The 18,942-nt window shown below is 39.7% G+C and overlaps 1 protein-coding gene across 1 annotated transcript in view; it reads left to right on the forward strand.

Moving 5' to 3' along the window:
* TXLNB (taxilin beta) overlaps positions 1-18,942 on the forward strand; it is a 36,403-nt gene that overhangs the window by 10,109 nt on the left and 7,352 nt on the right. Inside the window, 4 exon segments of the mRNA XM_007467590.1 lie at positions 4,652-4,822; positions 8,808-9,002; positions 10,832-10,951; positions 14,660-14,734. Coding sequence (XP_007467652.1) covers positions 4,652-4,822; positions 8,808-9,002; positions 10,832-10,951; positions 14,660-14,734 — 561 coding nt within the window.

Genomic DNA, 18,942 nt, shown 5'->3' on the forward strand with positions numbered 1-18,942 from the left:
ATAGGCCAGTTGGAAGAAAGAGGAGGGTTCAGTGAAGCCAGCCCCCCTAGTTTCAGTGAACCCTCACAAAAACTGGCTAAAGGAGTTGCACCTGAGGTCCGTGCACCACCCCTGAGGTCCGTGCACCACCCCTGAGGTCCGTGCACCACCCCTGAGGTCCGTGCACCACCCCTGAAGTGTACGAGACCCACTGAGGAGATGTGGTGTCCTCTCAAGTGAGGCTGGGCAATGTACCTCACTCTCATTTCTGCTTCTTTTCCTCATTTTATTTTCCACTTTCTTATTTCTTTTACAGAAGCAGTGACAGGAAAATGAAACTTAAGCCCCTACACACAACAAAACAATTCCTCCAGGCAGTAGATTGAACTGCCCCTGAAGGCAGATTTACCTTACAGCAAAAAGCTTAAGAGTCAGTGCCTCTCACTTGTATGGGCCCCTCTGAGGCCCTGAACATAATTCTCTTTTTTAGATTTTTTTCCTTTTTTTTTTAAAAAAGGTCTCCAAAACTGAGACCCACAAACCCCTCAGGTCTCTGGCTGCATCTTATCCCTATTGATGGAGTAGAGTTTAGTGAGTGACTTGTTTTCCTTCTTTTTTTACCCTAATTTTAGCACTGTGATCCCTATTTATTCTTTCCTTTCTTCCTTGTACCTCGATGCATCCTGTTATGCTGAACTGTCATGCAATAGACCCAGAGAAATTCTGAAACACTGAATGACTAGTGATTGCTTAACTCTACCAACAATACTTAAATTATTTTTTAATCACATAAACCACATCACTATAATATAAGGAAAATGAATACACAAGTAAAAATATCTCTACTCCTACAATCTAAAACACAATCGTTGATTTATCTGTCTTCCTTTCCAGTTCTGCCATACATTCAGAGATACCTTTTGTATAACTACCATCATAAGGTGCATATAATTTAGTATCTGTTTTTTTGGTTCATATGACAGACATTTTCCCATGTACTTTGTAGTCTTCATCATTATATTTTGTCAAAGCTATGTAATTTCCCATTAATTGACTTTATCTACTGGTTCTCTAATTTGGGGACATTTGGACTCCTTCCAGTGTTTGTTTTACCAAATATTGCTGCAGTGAACATCATCATGCATGAGATTTGTTCGTTCTCTTTTATGATCCTAGGAAAAACTCTGAGAATTGGGATTACTAAATCAAGCAGTATAAATGCTTTTTTGAATGGCCATATTGTTTTCCAAAAGAATGGCAGAAATTTATAAAGCAAGTATTAGTGTATCAATTTTATTGCAACTTGTTTAACATTGGCTGTTAACCACTCATGAGCAATTTCAGTGCCATAAAATGGTAGGTGTCAAATTTAATATTTTTCCCCCAAATCTGGCCCCATCCTCACCTGTCCATCCTTGCTCTTTTCAATAATTACTACATTGATTTCCCTTTGCCCTTCAATTTACTCACTCATACCAAGGCCATTCATATTTAGTTCCCAGTGCCATGTTCCATACTTGGATGAACTGGGCATCTTTCTAGACTACTACTCTTTATGGTGCTGTAGCCCCACAGCAGATTATCGGGAAAGAACCACTTATCCAATCTTTCCAAGATTTTCTTCATGAGCCAGGGCTGTTCACCCTGGTCTCCAGGAACTCCCCAAGCCCACTCACTCTCCTAGCCAAGAAGTCAACCCCACAGAGGTTATTTTTCCAAAAATTCTACTCAATTCAAGTCTTACTATACTTTGGCATTTGTATCATACCCTATAATAAACTTTTAAACTCAAAATATCATTCTAGAAAAAATGAATAGGAGAAAATTGACCCCCAAACCCCATCACATATCCTTTTCAGAAAGGAAAAATTATGAAGAATTTCAATCTTCTACTTGGACACTAAAAGCTATTTTCGCTGCTCACTGATTCAGATATTAATACAGAGAGTGTCTGAAATACAAGTGTTAACATAGAATAAATCATTAAATTCAAGGCTGTGAATCAAACTGTAACCCTAGCTCAGTCATCCTTACAGATTCTAAATCCTGTAATATCATCAACTATTGTATTTACTAATAAATAAGTTCATTAATAAATGACACCTCATGACTAAATTAAGAAATGACCTGGAAGAAATATTTTTTGCAAATTTCCTCCATTTAAAAGTAGTTACAACGTTACTAACTACTTGGCATTAATTTTACTTTTTTAACTTAATAGTAAAAAAGAGAAATTCCAGATAAAAATCTTATATGCCTGTTAGAACTGTACAGAAGACACATGTCTAAGGGTATTATTAAACCACAAGGCCAGCATTTGACTGAAGTTGACCCAGCTGCAATACGTTTGCTTTCATTCATTAAGAAACCCCATATGCATTCACATAAATCTGAAGTACTAAACAAAATTAGCCACACTCTAACAAAAAAAAATCATCAGCAAGTTAAGGGGCTCTATTTAGAGCAAAGCAGGACAGACCTAGCTGTATTTCAGATGTGTATGATCCTGCCTTAAAACTGGAACATTTAAATGGCCAGTGAGGTATAGCACAAATCCTCTCTTCCAACTTATGAAACACATGCAAGGTATCCTCCTCCTGATGCTCAGATAAATCCACACATAGTGCAGTGTTCCCCCAAACAGGGGAAGTTTTGCCAACCATGGGCCAGCAGGCAATGTCTCTGGAGATACTCTGGATATCACAGTTGCGGGGGCAGGGGGGGGGGCACTGGCATCTGGTGGGTAGGGGCCGGGGATGCGGCTAAACAGCCTGCAATGCAGGGGACAGCCTCCACAGCAAAGGACGATCTGTCCCCAAATGTCAACAGTGCTAAGGTTGAGAAACCCTGACAAATGGTTTAATCTTCCAAAGGTAAAGTCTGAACCAAAACGGCAATAACAATAATAACAACATATAAATGTCAAGAAAGGACAACAGGTCATGTAAAGTACAAACACAAGCATGAGAAGTTTCACCCCTGTCTAATAACTATGGTGCAAAATGAGGTTAGCACGAGAAATATATAATAAAATATAATTGGTTTTACAGTTGAACCTCAAGAAGGATACCAATTTCAATCAATATTTATAGTAATATGGACTTAGTTTTTCCTGATGTTAATTCTCACTAATAAGTAAAAAATGTCCTGAAGTATGAAGATAGAATATCATGCATGAATAGCCCCAGCTTAATCTGGCAAGGGTTTATCATGGACATTTCAGGCTGATGGGAGGGAGGGAGGAAAGGATTAAAATAAGATGTAAACTGAAGAAAGTGTGACAGTCCTGTTCATCTAGTTCAGAAAGAACAAATGCTTTTTCAAGACAGGGTAACTGAGACATGTATCAGGGCTCACGTTGTGTGTGTATCCATTTGCATCTGGCTCTGCGAGGTACCAGGAGCACCTGGGGTCCAGAAGCACCCAGAGGCTCCCAGGCCTTTTCCTCTTCATTAGCCAACAAGGTCATTATTAGGACGAGTACCCTCCTGGCCTATGCACCATTCAGGTTCTAAGGGAACTAAGTGCAGCAGAGGAAATGGGTCTGGAAAAAGGCTCCAGCTTGTTCGTGGCCACACTGATCATCAATCTGGGATCCACACTCCTACTACACTAGTCTCTGGAGGCTGAACCCCCAATTCCCCCCATTCCAACAAGATTTCCATAAAAATGTGTTGTCAAATTTACCAGATAAAAATACAGAACGCCCAATTAACTTTGCATTTCAGGTAATCCAACAACATTTTTTTTTAAGTAAAAGTACGTTCCATGCAATACTTTGGATATACTTTTACTAAAAACGTATTCACTATTTATTTGAAATTCAAATTTAACTGGGTGTCCTACATCTTACCTGGCAACCCTACCTCAGAACTTTAGCATCCTGAGATGGAAAGCCCAGAGGTTCATTGGTTTCATTTTCCATGCCGCCCTTGATTTCGATACTTTAGCTGTGGCTGCTGGAGAAGTGAGAGAAGAGGCCCCACCTGTGCTCAGCAGCTACAAGTGTCATGGTTTATTCACCGTAAGTACAGAGGGTGAGGGAGATGGGCAGGGAGCAAGGCTTGTTAAGGATACTTGCCATGTGTGCTGTTGGGCTGTGCAGTGGCTATTTCTGAAACTTTGGTGACAGATCATGAATCCTTAAGTAGTCGAGGAGTACATTCTCCGCTCCCCCTTTCTCAAAACCACAGACTTCATCTTCTGTCTGCTAGGAAGCTGCTTTTCACTTTCCTTTTAAAAATAGTTACTAAAGCTTGTCTTAAGAATTGTGAAAACTAAATGTAAACCAAGCAGACACACCATTGACTATCCTCCTAACGCAAGGCATTATCATGAATTCTGAGACATGCTTCTATACTGACTGACTTCATTAGACTCAAGAAAGATAAAACTGTTTCTAGACCACCAAGAAGATCAAAGCAAAAGAGATCAATAATAAGAATGATGAAGGAAAAAAACCCATAAATGTTATGCTCTTAAAACCATATCTACAAGTACTGCCAAGTTAACATTTATGAAGTTCTTTTGATTCCAGAGGGACAGTGATAATAGCAAAACATTTTCCAAACAACCATACAGCGGTCTTTAGGCGTTTCCTCTTTGGGTCCCTTTCTATCAACTCAACAGAGATCCCTGCCGTTTTCTTTCACATTTGCATCCCCACATCCAGCTGGATGAGCATCGCACTGAGCAAAGGAAGTTAAAACTCCTACAGAAGAAACAGGCACAGATCCAAAAAGAAAAGGACCAGTTACAAGGTGAACACAGCAAAGCTATCCTTGCACGAAGCAAACTGGAGGGTCTGTGCCGGGAGCTGCAGAGACACAACAAGACACTGAAGGTATGTGTCACCGAGGCCCCACATAACACACCTTTTTGCATGCTCTGTAGGCACAGGCTTCTGCTACTTACGGTAAGGGTGTGAGTTTTAGAATCAAAGAAAATTGGGTTCAAATACTAGCCCTGCCACTTGCTCACCTGTAACTTGCAATAAATTATTTTACCTCCCAAGCCTGTTACCTCATCCATAAAATGAGGATTATACCAACTTTGCTGCGTGGTCAGGGAAAAATTAAATGAGGCCACACATGTAAGGTGCTCACATAGTACCTGATGTGGAGCAGAACTTTAGTAAAATGTGTGCCATTCCTCTTCCTTATGTTGAGTTTGTTTCGTTTTGTTTTTTAAGGTAGGCCTTAGTTCTACTCTTTAAAATACAAATTTATAAAAAATTCAACATTTTTTGTACGATAATGAAATCTGCATGACATGAAATAAATTGACACAAAGCTAACTGACAGAATAAGGCAAGATTCAGAGCTAAAATGTCAATAGTCATCTGAAAAAAGAAGCTACTCGAAAAAACAGTGAAGCTCTTCAAGCTTAATTATGCAATCTAAAAATAACAGGCTGATCACTTCAGTCAGTCTGCATGGGTTTCATTAATTACAGAGTAAGCCTCTAGCAGTGTGGTTAATTTGATTACACACAGACACTAGCTCCATCCAGTGAAGCAAGATGCAGGGCTCTCCAAGATAATACTGCATGCATCCACAATCCCCTTTCCAGCTGAAGATCTTAAAGCTTTTGACAAACAAGAATTAATTAGATAGCAATATTCTTGTGAGATAGTTATTATTACACGTGTTTAAAAGAAGATACTTTAAGAAACAGAGAGATTAAGATCATCGCTAAGTTTTTACAATGGAGTTAGGAAGAAAAATGGAAGAGGATAATGGCTCCTCATATCCCAAATCTATTTTCCGATATCTGGGAAATGAGAGGCCAGTGTGATGAACTCTAACTCTCAAATTACTAGTTGTAGGAGATGGGCTTCTGACATCTCTTTAATCATTGCACTGGGACAATCGAAACCCAGGTTATATGGGAATGGGAGCATCCTCCTCAACTTCAGATATGTAATCAAGTAATAGCACTCTGTGCTTACATAACTCTCCTGGCTTTCAGTAGTGTTGTATAGTAAGGAGATAAAAGTTAAATTTCCTTTAATGATGTGGATGGAATGATGTGGCTTGATCTCTTTGGACAGCATTCAAAGACAGAATGACGCAAGTGGCAGGAGATCCTGTAGCTATACCCACACACCCTCAGTAATGGCTTCCAGTTATGGAAATGGAATTAAGTAGCATTATTATGCCAGGACTTGTGCTGAGTGCTTTTACATACACATTAGGTGTAATGTTCCATAAGTAACAATTAGCTCTAGATCATTTATGTCTTTACTGAATTTTTGTCTTGTTGCTCTATCAATTGCTGAGGGATGGGTGTAAAAAATCTCCTACTATAATTGTGAAATTGCCTACTTCTTTCTTTTAATTACATCAATTTTTGACGATAGGAATCATCTAGTTCAAGCTATCCGTATGTCTATATGTAAATTAATAATTTATTGATTCATTAAATAAACATATACTGAATACCCATGGATTGTGTCCCAGGCACAGCACTGGTTCTAAGATGCACAGCGATGCTTGAAAAGTTTTCTTAGTTATTTCAGATTTTGTCCCTCAATTTTCTTTGCATTATTAATTTTCACTTTGAATTTTGTGCATGATAAAGAAAACTTTATCTCAGACATTGTCCAAATGATTGCATTTTCTTTACCAGTGGACTCAAATTTTATGACTGCAGTACATTTATTTTTCTCTCATTGAAAAACAATGTAATGTAAAATGCAAGACGCCATTCTGTGGGCCAGGATTGGGTGCTATGATGGTTTGACATGTGTTTAATGCCATATTAACAGCCATACCTTCTTTCTCTAGCCAGTGGCCAGTGAAAAACTCAGACGTGCTGGGTAGCATGGGGTGGTCCTTTCATTTACTCATTCATTCATGGATGGAACAGTTATAAATGCAAATGACATTCAGATCATGGAGTATAATTAATTCTACGACTAGGAGGTTGTTGGCTTCTAAACTAATCGGGAACAATAAGGAGACAATCACTAACACATGTATATTCGACTGCTCTTAACAGACACCAAAATCACTTTTAGTGAAATACATATAGTAAGTGTTAGCAATCAAAGTTCAGGGAAATAACATCTCCGATAGTTAATTTCTTCAGATTAGGAAGTGTAGATTTCTTCTACAATATATTCCTAAGAAATTTCCACTCAATAAATGTTTACACTATGAATAAATTATGATTCTGATATCAGGAGTCATAGTAGAGTTAGAAAATATTCAAATATTGTAGAAGAAAGGGGATACGTAATGATAAATTAAAATATTTCCAGAGCATGTATTTTCAGCATCAACTTTTATTTTGATCACATTATTCTACTGTAATAATAAAGATTTGCACAATTACTTCTGTTTCAATCGGCATTTCTTTTTAAAAATCCTGTTACATAATTTGATCATGGTAGGCAACTAAATGCAGTATAATTTTACTTGCCAACAATGAAGCAAGCTTTCATAATAACAATTAATCAGAACTAAAGGAATCCTAAAATGTCTGTATCACTTGTCAGCAGTGTCTCTACCTTTGGTATGATGTAGCAAGATTAAGCCCTTTTATTTTAAAAGAATGAGAGGAATAAGTACAACGCAAATAATTCTCAACATAGATATGGGGAAAATTTGGGTACCTTGTCAGCAGTTAGCAATGAAGGGGGACTTCTGATTTAGGAGAAAAGAGAACAGCAATGATATGAAAGTTAATTTTCAATTCTTAAATGTTAACAAAGTAGAAGAGGAGAATATTAGATATTTCATTTTAGAGTTAAAGAAGATTTGAAACATAACATTGCTTTCAAATTCAAAATTTACACTGAACGTTTCCATTACCCTATGAGACACAATGGATGATTGTTCCTTCAAAAAATATCCAGCATAGGGGACTTCCCTGGTGGCGCGGTGGTTAGGAGTCCGCCTGCCAATGCAGGGGACATGGGTTGCGCTCTGGTCTGGGAGGATGCCACATGCTGTGGAGCAAGTAAGCCCGTGCGCCAGAACTACTGAGCCTACGCTCTGGAGCCTGCGAGCCACACTACTGAAGCCTGCGCGCCTGGAGCCTGTGCTCCGCAACAAGGGAGGCCACCACAAAGCCCGTGCACCGCAACGAAAAGTGGCCCCCCGCTCGCCGCAACTAGAGGGAGACCACGTGCAGCCACAGGGAGCCAACACAGCCAAAAATAAATACATAAATTTATATATAAAAAAAAAAATCCAGCATATTTTCTAAGATTTCCTTTTACATTCTTGAATTGCTGTAATTCATCTATGGTTATCTTAGTTTCCTTTTCAAGCTTTTTGATGAAAGTTTTTTTTTTAACTAAAAAAAAATTTATATTGTGATCACTTATATTTAAAAAACTTGGGCAATACAATTATGTGATTAATATGCCATCATTTTTATAGAGGCATAAGATCTATTGTTCTTCTTTCTATACCAAACCAAAGGAACACATGATATGTCCCATCAATCAGTAAAACCAAGTGGCCTTTTTTTCCAGGCTACAGCCAAGAGATCAGAACCTTAGGGCTGCATGTCTGTTAGAAATCCCTGCAGTTTATTGACTCAACAGGGGACCCATTGTCTTTAAAACAAGCCTACTCATCACCAACTATCAAATTCAAGGCCCTTGCTGCACCTGCTCTGAGTGACCGTGTATTCACAACTGAAACCTTTGCTCAAACATTTATTTGGGGGCTGAGCAATGTTACCTCTAGAGAGCTGAGGAAAAAACATCCTTCTTATCCTGCACACTAATCTCCTTTCATTGACCAAACCCTGAGTTCTGTAAACCCTGGTGCGTGTAAACCAGCATAACAAAAGAGTTTGCTTTCTATCCACAGGAAGAAACCCTTCAGAGGGCACGTGAGGAAGAAGAGAAAAGGAAGGAGATCACAAGTCATTTCCAGAGCACACTCACAGATATCCAGGCCCAGATCGAGCAGCAGAGTGAGCGAAATATGAAGCTCTGTCAGGAGAACACTGAGCTTGCAGAGAAACTAAAAAGCATCATTGATCAGTATGAGCTCAGAGAGGAGGTGAGAACCACATCAAACAACTTAGAAGCACTACATATAAAACCGGATCTGGGTTGTGAAGGTGGGGGACTTGGTTAATGACAAAGTTATGGCCAGCCCTCTCGATTGATTAATATTTAGGGTTGGATTTCTTTTACTAGCCAAAATAAAAACAGACGGTATTACAAAGTACCTGGCTGAAAGTCATACAGGATTTCTTCAAAACTAGAATCAGTGCAAAGCAAAGGTAACAAATAGAAAGTGGTGGGCCGTGAACACAGTTATTCTTGAAAATAGTATTTCTCAGCCTTTTTGAAACTCTCTCTACAGAACCAAGAAATACCTCACACACCCCCTCTTAAGAATTACTATGTCACCTAAATTAAAAGTCTGCGTTGTATATACCCCACAATCAAATAATATATAAAATATTACTATATAGTAATTATAGTAATAATGGCATTATTATTTATGCTTAGCTTGTGCCAGGCAATGTGCTAAGTATTATACTTTACATACAATATGTCATTTAATTGTCTCAACAATCTTATGCACCAGATGATAACATATTATCCACATTTTATAGATGGAAAGCAGAGGCTATGAGATTCAATCACTTATCCACAGACACAAAAGCCAAAGAGTTTTGTTGTCAGTGGTTTACATTAGGGGGACTATAAGGATCTTTTATTATTCCAAAATTAAACTTTAATATTCAATATGTTTTTAAGACTCCAGATGCCCCCTCAGGATTTTGATATATCATATCCCTTTTCCTGTCCCACTCAAATTTTAAACATCTGCCTTAAAATGTAATATAACATAGTCAAAGTAGCCCTGTTGGCAACATGCTAAGGTTTTATCAAGAAAAAACCTGAGCCAATAGAAGGTGGTAATAGCAGTTAGGTAAATCAAGAAACTCCTCACAGTAAGCCATAATGCCATGCTACCATTTTATCTTGTCACGAAGATCAATCCTGCTCCGAAGTGGAGGTCCAGGAGAAAACAAAAGGGAAGGAGCTAAAAAGAAAATGTCCATACTCTTCAGAGAGATCTCATATGGGAATGGCCTGGTAGACTAGTTGTATATTCCTAGGATTGGTTCTAGGTAAGGCCCAAGGATGGAATTCCACATGTCCTCTTGCCAGTGGGACCTCCTAATGACCAATAAATTCTCCACACTGAGGTAGAGTTGGAAGTTTCTCTTCACCAAGGTAGTCAAGAGGTCAAAAGGCATGGAGGAGGCAGTAGCACATCTGCGTGTCAATTCACCTGTGACCCTCAGCCTCGTCTTGCCCACCAGAGAAACAGAGCTGATGTCAGGGGCTCCTGTTTCAGTCCCAGACCCAAGGCCACAGGCTGTTACCTCAGGGCTTCCTCACCACCTTTTGAGGCAAGCATGTAGAGGAGAATTCACCATGATAAACTGAATTAATGTTGTGATTAAAAGTGGTTTTATATTCACAGAAAGAGACAAAATACCAAGTGATAGTGCTGTAGCCCTTGCAACATACATCATTGTCTGTGCTGCCTAGCATAATTACTAGCGCCATATCCAATAGTTACCAAATTTAGAAAAATACTGTTCGGACCTTTTGGAGTTAGCATTGCTGAACTCTGGCACCTCCACCTTTTGCAGCAACTTTTGTGTAGTGCAAAATGCAGGGGACTCCACCAATTTATGACTTTTATATAAAACCATAAGCGATGCCAATGCATTTATTCTCTTTTTTTTTTCAAATCTTAAAACCCAGCGAACATGTGTTTATGTCAACATTACTTTTTTTTTTACATTTTTTTCAGCACCAATAATAAGTCAAGCTTGATAATGTGCACTTTATTTTTCTTAGCACCTGGACAAAATATTTAAACACAGAGAACTGCAGCAGAAGCTGGTGGATGCAAAACTTGAGCAGGCGCAAGAAATGATGAAGGAAGCAGAGGAGCGACACAAACGTGAAAAGGAATATGTACTTATCACCTGAGTCTGTGTGCTTGTCTGGTCAGAGAACCCCTGAGAATGTTGTTTTTGACAACGGTCATAGAGCACTAGACTGATGGAGAAAGAGCCTAAGCTTCCCTGGAGAATGAAATTGGCTAGCCCAGTAGGAAACACTGTACTACACTGTTTTTTTGCCTAAAACAGTCATGCATCCATTCACCAAACCTTTTCCAAACACCTTTCATGAGCTATGCACCCTTCTAGGTGCTGGGGTGTAGTGGTGAACAAGAAGGAGAAGGCCACACTCCAGCGTGAATCTAACTGGGAAGAGACGCAATAAACAAGAAAACAAATAAGGAAGGATAATTTCAGATAATAGTAAGTGCTACTAGGGAAATAAGGAGAAACCTCGAATGGGGCAGAAGGAGAGGACCTACTTTAGACTGGGTGATTAGGAAGGCCTACCTAGAGGAGGACGCTTGAGCTGCGCCCTGCCTGATAAGAGGGAGTCAGAGAGGAGGTCTCCAGCAGCAGTGTCTGCAGAAGAGACAAAGATCCTAATGCTGGAACCAGCGTGGCACCCTCCAGAAATTGGAAAAGGTCAGGGTGGCAAGAGCAGGTTGACCCATGGGAGAAAATTTCAAAATAAAACTGTAGACGTAAGCAGGGGCCAAATTGTATAGCTTTGTAAGCTTGAAATGTAGTTTGGATTTTATTCTAAATGTAATAGGAAAGTACTGGGTAGTTTTAGCAAAGGAAGTGACATGCTCTGCTTTGCATCTGTAAAAGCTGAATTTGGCTCGTAGGTGGAGAGTGAACTAAAGAGGGACGAGAAAGCAAGAAGAGAGCTAGGCAGCAATCTGGGCAAGATCTGATGACGGCTTGGACTGGGGAGGTGGCAGTGGAGAAGGAGAGCTGGATGTGGATAAAAGTTATGTTTTTAATGTAAAACCAACAGGCAATGCTTTGAACAGGAAGATGGTGAGAGTGAGGAAAGGAAGGAGTTTTTGGTTTAAGGAACTGAGTGGTGGCTTTTACTGACATCTCATTAACCCCAAACACTCCAAAACGGATGAGAGAATTGAGGCTCAAAAAGGATATGTGACTTGTCTAAGGTCACACACTGCTAAGTGACCAAGATGTGTTGGTCACGTCTCCAGTGTTATCTGTCCCCAAAGCCCAAGCTCTGTGATAGTACATCACACTCAGAGGTGTGTTTCAGAGGCATGAGTTAAAGCAGTGTCTGTTGCTGGGGAGAGAGAGATTTGACACAGTCAATGGACCAGTTGTTCAAATGTAGCCATTTAACAATTGATCACAAGCTCTGCATTTACCTAAAATCAGACTATAATCAATTCAATTTGTTAGAATAGGAACTTTTTTAAAACTTCGGTTTTCAAACTTGGCAACAAAAGGATGAATTCTGGAGAACATAACCTGGTGGACATTGCATAATTACAAATCAGATGTCCATGTGCTCTTAATAAAAAGATTAATTGATTAAATCCATCTACAACCTAGCTCTCAAAGTAAGAAATAAAGCATTTATTTATTATTCAGAATCCAAGAAAACGGATACTCCACTGTTGATGTAATTACTCTCAGGTAAAATATGCTTCCTACAGAATATCAGTACCTTTGGTATTTAACATATGAGGCATGACAGAGGAACAACTAGGCAAAGATTCATGTGAGAGAGACTGGGGGGCAGACACGGAGTGACTCAACCTTAGCAAGAAACTAGCATGCTGCCCTCTTTTCCTTCCCTGATTTAGCAAATCAGCAGGTACAAGTCAAAGAAAGGTAGTCTCCCTCAGTTCTTCAAAGCTAGAGGCTACCTTCCTGGGTTCCAGCTCTGACACTTCTTTTTGAAAGTGATGAAATATCAAGTCAGAGCCGCGGGGTAGGGGAGGGGCCGTTCTGCATTTCAAGAACAGGCAGCCTCCTTCTTCCTTCTTCATCGGGAACCACCCATCACAACAGGGCCCCTGTGTGTCAAGCAGGGGCCGGCCATGTACATTGCAGCCACACAGCTCAGATGGCCAGAGGGGGCGCTGCAGGTCTTCCACTCCGCGGCTGCCTCAGACCTCTCTTACAGTGAGTCAATTGCACTTCTGTAATAATTGATCCTCACTGCTCCCTGGGAGGCATGGAGGGACGTATACAACCCCTTTACAAATGGAGAGATCAAGACTAACTTGGATAAGAAAAAAGATGCCTCCAAGTTTTTACAAATAATGATTTTATTATTTTTGGTTCTGACAGCAAAAATGAACATTTTTTTTACAACATGAATAAACAAAAAGAAATTTATATCAGCCTATCTTGAAATAAAATAGAAACTTCTTAACTGACAGCCACCTGACTGACTAACCAGGTTATCCATGATGTTCACCGTTCTCTGGAAGCACGCTGACAGGTGCCCATAGCATGCTGAATCCTGGGGCTAGTTAGCCACTCTGGAATATCTACCTGTGGTTGCCCATGTTAAGTAAGATAGAGCTTACTAAGAATCGGGTCTTTGCTCCCAAACCTTTTCTTCCCAGTTATCCTTGGTTTTGTATTATGTAAATCAACAGAATGATACATAAACTGATGAAATATGTGTTAAAAGAAAGAGTTGTTTCTAAAAAAAACTATGCTTAATGAGTTGAAAGCCTAGATGTAGGCCAATAGCAAAAAAAATTGTCAACTTAGATGTGAGCAACTATAAAAGACTGGAAGAAAGTTGTAAAACTCTAGAGAATTATCCAATCAAGCTTCTTTACAAATATCTTAGGTCTTTAGGTTCTAGCAGTGTTGTTTTAAAAAAATTATAAATCTTATATGCCATATTACAGATATGATTTTTGTAAAAACAAGCAAAAACCCTCCAAATTCCAATCAGAAGATCCATACCCAAAACAAAGATCACAGCCCTACATCAAAATTGATAAATAAATGAACATACATCTTAAGTTAAAATAACATGTCTTACATATGTATGTGTCATTTTTACGCCTAAAACGACTTTTTCAATTTAACCCATGAGTTCCAGTTCTGATCGTGTTTGACATGAGGGCCTTGGTTGTATCTGAAGGGCTGCCTTACAGAACAGAGGTGAGGCTTCTTTTGTAAACCTTATATAGGATTTGGAGTAATAGGTCAAATTTCTAACCTGGTGTTTCTCAAAGTATAATCCATGGACCACCAATATCCAAACCATCTTGGGTATTTGCTCTAAGTACAGATTCTAATCACACCCTATACTTCCTAACTTATTTTCTCTGAGAAGGATCTGCAGTTTAACATGCCCCTGAGGAGATTCTGATGCATACTATGGTGGAGAACAGTGGTCTAATATAAAGGAACAGTTGGGTTTAATATAAAGGAACAGTTGCTCATAACAATGCCCCAGGTGGGAATATTATGGAAATGTTCAAGCAGAGGCTGAATGATAGTTGGCCAGAATTGCTACAGACGAGTCCAGAATTTGGCGGGAGGTTGAATTTTGTGTGATTCATGCTTGAGTTGGAGACTTTTTTCCTCTTTTTTTTTTCCATTGGAATCACTAATTTTTAGTTGAGAATCAAACTTTTTAAACTAGTTGTTTTCTTAGCTTTCTTAGATTCTTTACAAAGTTCCCCCAAAATTACTTAAGAGGATTACTTAGCAAGTAATTAAGTTTACACACAAGTTACAACAAATGGTAATCTAAAAGATAATTTGAGTCTTTTCATGCCTTCTCTTCTCACAGTTGCTGAACCAGGCAGCAGAGTGGAAACTTCAGGCCAAAGTGCTGAAGGAACAAGAGACAGTCCTGCAGGCTCAGGTGAAGTGGGGGGACAACAATGCATGGGTGTGCCCTCCTTGCTGTGAACCAAAGGTAGTCTGCAAGAGGCCTTCCATGTGGGAGGGGAAGTAGGGACAGGAGTTGGAAATGAAGAATAACTTCATATTTATTATTTTTAAGTAAAAATAAAAGTACAATGTTATATCTAAGAAAAAGAAATGCTCTGCACCAACAACTTCTAGTCAAAAGGTCTGCTGACATATCAGTACAAATGAGGGTCAACCAGAATAAGCTGGTGGCCAGGTCCTCGCCTACCTGTTCATATGTCCTCTCTCTCCTCCCCCATTAACCTGTCAAGGTAAGGGTAAGATGTAAACTGTCCAGATGCACCATCTATAATTGTCAATACTGAAAATTTCCTTACTTGTTTGACATTATTTATAATAAAAGGAAATTAGAAAAATAGAGTCAGCACCCACGTTTTTGTGCTATCAGAGGTTGGCCTTGTCAGTGCCACATGATTAGAGATGGCAGACGTCAGAAACCATTTTGATTTGGCTTCGTGATGTTATGTGTATGTTTTGATTAGACTATGGGAATTCGTTATTTCAGGCTCAAAAATGAAGCCTCATGCAACAGCTGGCTCTGGAGGAAAGCCAGACCTATCCATCTTTCTGGTGCCCTTGGGGCTCTGCCCCTGCTGGCAAACGTTCCCTGTTAGGTTACAGGAGAGCCATCCTGCCACAGGCCAGGCCACAGAGGGGCTCTAGCTCCCCTGCTGGGAGAAATGCCCAAGTGCTAAAGGGACTGTAAAATCTCACAGAGCAAATTCACAGAAAGCAAGAAAATGAGAAGCCTTCCAAACTGGGCAGCATTAATTTAAGATGTGAATAATTCACTTGTAAATGTTTATGTGCTGACTGCTGAATATTTGTTCATTGTGAAAAAAAATTCTTCACTGTATGAATGAACAAGTTCATTGAATACGTGTTCATTTTTTAAAAAGGAAAGTAGGAAAAACAAGAAACTTAAAATCACAAATTATACCACTACACAGACAAAAACATAAATAACATTTTGATATCTAACCTTCCTAAAGCACACCTTTCCAATGTGTGTACAAAATGCCATGATGAATTGTTTCTCCCACTAATATATCAAAATAGTTTTAAAATATTAATTACATAGAAATATGAACCGTAATTTTTTTTCACTATTAATAGAATTGAAGGACAAAACTCTAAAGTTACAAACTCACGGTCATCCTTTTAGGCAGTCACAGAACACATCATATGATCGTGTGGGGTGGGTGGCAGGCAGTGGCAGTTTTCTAACCAGAGACAGGCAGGGGGGAAAGGAGGTGTGACCTCACTGTCCAATGGTGGGAGGCTGCTGGGGGGAGAGTCCAGAGAAGCAAGTCAGGGCTTCTGGCTCTATCTCTGTCCCATTCACAGCACAGAGCCTTGAGGGGTACAACAGGCAGTACTTGAAGCTATTCATTGTTCCATCTGTTATAAGCAATCTCTACTCCTCTATGCTAAATGAAGAATAGATTAATACCATTAGACTCTGGGCTAGAGAGTGACTCATTTGGCTGGTATCAGAATCTAGGTCTTTAATGACCTGTGAAATAACATAAAGGTGTGATCCAATTTCCCACCTATACCCACTCAAGTTTGAAAAAATATGACCCAGGGTTCTAGACTTGCCAGTGTTCCTCGTTCATCCCTCAATACTGGGTCGAACCCAGGGACCAGGGTCAGAGTCCTGGCTCTTCTACTGTGAAGCTGTCTAATTCTGTGCAGCTCACCTAAAGCTCCCTGGACCTAAATTTCCTGGTCTGTAAAATAAGGATGTTGTAATGGATCAATGATACCAAGCTGGAGTCCTCTGACCTCTGGGAGGCCCACTACTTTTCAGTATTTCCAAAACCTAACAGCATAAGGCAGCAGCTACTATCTAAAATGTAGTTGTTTCTGACATTATATCAGCTTTTGCTTAGCAGCACGGATGGCAGTTATTCATATGTTTGATTAAGTTTATAGAAGGAAAATGAGTTAATGAACATGTAGTATATGCAGTTTGTTTTCAAGTTATGCACTCAAAACACTTAGCTCAGGGCTTCCCTGGTGGCACAGTGGTTAAGAATCTGCCTGCCAATGCAGGGGAAAACGGGTTCGAGCCCTGGTCTGGGAAGATCCCACATGCCACGGAGCAACTAAGCCCGTGCACCACAACTACTGAGCCTGCATTCTAGAGCGCGCAAGCCACAACTACTGAGCCCGTGTGCTGTAACTACTGAAGCCTGCGCCTAGAGCCCGTGCTCTGCAACAAGAGAAGCCACTGCAATGTGAAGCCCGTGCATCACAACAAAGAGTATCCCCCACTTGCCACAACTAGAGAAAGCCTGTGCATAGCAACAAAGACCCAACACTGCCAAAAATAAAAATAACTTAATTAACTAATTAAAAAACAAAAGAGTAGACACATTCAACAATTCAAAAAAAAAACACTTAGCTCAGTGCCTGCCCCCATAGTAAGCATAATTAATTCAACTAATATTTATTGAGCATCTAAGTGCTAGGCATGGTTCTAGATGTTAGAAATATAGTACTTAATAAGAGAATCAAAAATCCCTGCCTAATTAAACTCACAATCTAGTGATAAATATTAATTAAAATGCTAACAACTGATTAGTGTATGAGCTAATATTAGTATTATTTCATAGGTAAGGATCCACATAGTGATATATGAGACAAAAGAAGTCTTTATTTGAAAAAAAGTTTAAGAATCACTGGAAAAGATGATCTCAAAACCATGTTCAGCTCTAGTTTATGAATGTAGAGAATATCCAGAGCTGAAGAACTCAGCTAAACTAGATAACCCTGCCTCCTCCATCACCTTGCTTTCCATGGCACGTGGCTCTCTCTGTAAGGACCCTCCCTTGTCTATCTCTTTTGTCTTCAAGGCATTTTCATAACTGCAATAATTACTTAATCATCACGAAGGATACAGAGGCCCCAAATCCCTATGTGTAATAATGTTTAAATGAGCTCCTCTTGAAAAATATCAGCATTATATTTTTTAAATGTTTAAACCTTGAAAAACAAAGTCTATCACAGATGATCTTGCAAAGCACTCAAACACTTCCTTTGGTTTGACAATTAAAGGAGTCAGATGGTAGGAAGGAGAGGCCTTAGTCTCCATTTCTATGGTCTTAGCAAAGGAAATACCAAGGAAAGATTGTATTTTCCTAGCGGAAGTCACTTTTCAGTCATAAGACAACAGCTTGCCAATCTGGGTCATGATTCTCACTTAGGGAAGAGATGTCTAGCTTTCAATTATACAAACCAAGGCAAGAGAGTAAATGTCAGAGATGATCGATGGGATACAATTGTGGCTACAAAGAGCGTTCACTGGATCAATAAGGATGAAGATGGTAGCAGATGTGGGAAGTCAGCAATACCAACACAACGCAGCAGCACAGACACAAAATACTACCCCAGGGGAAAGATCAGTGAGTCAACTGTTAAAGATAGGTATTCATAGTCTTTAATCTCAGAAGGCCTCACCTTATCTATATAAGATGAAAGGAGATTCCTCTGCAATTACTATTATAATTGGACTAGTTCCCAAACCAAATCTCCCAAGTTGGCTAAGACAATTCCTGGACACATTTCTGTTTCATATATGCTATGAATGTTTGTAATTAAAATTTGTGCTCAGGTAAAAGAATGTGTGTGCCACTCCGCCCATTTAAAAGTGAAATGTCAGGGCAACTGTTGTTGTTACTAACCCTAGAATAGTTTGTTTCTATTTCTGCCTCTGGTAAAAATACTGAGGAAGACCTCTGCATGTTCCTTCCACGCTTCCCTGAAATACCAAAGTGAAAGAGGGAATATGACACATCAAACATGCATCATGGGCTTCCCTGGTGGCGCAGTGGTTGACAGTCCGCCTGCCGATGCAGGGCACACGGGTTCGTGCCCCGGTCCGGGAAGATCCCACATGCTGCGGAGCGGCTGGGCCCGTGAGCAATGGCCGCTGAGCCTGCGCATCTGGAGCCTGTGCTCTGCAACGGGAGAGGCCACAACAGAGAGAGGCCCGCGTACCACAAAACAAAACAAAACAAACAAACAAAAAAAAACATTCATCATGTCGGCGTAATAGTGAGAGGGAAAATATGACCAAACACATATCCATAAAGTAAACAGGAAGTGTGCATTTTAGTTCATATCAATAAAGAG

This window comes from Lipotes vexillifer, unplaced genomic scaffold (assembly GCF_000442215.2).
Source record: "Lipotes vexillifer unplaced genomic scaffold, Lipotes_vexillifer_v1.1 scaffold569, whole genome shotgun sequence".
NCBI lineage: Eukaryota > Metazoa > Chordata > Mammalia > Artiodactyla > Lipotidae > Lipotes > Lipotes vexillifer.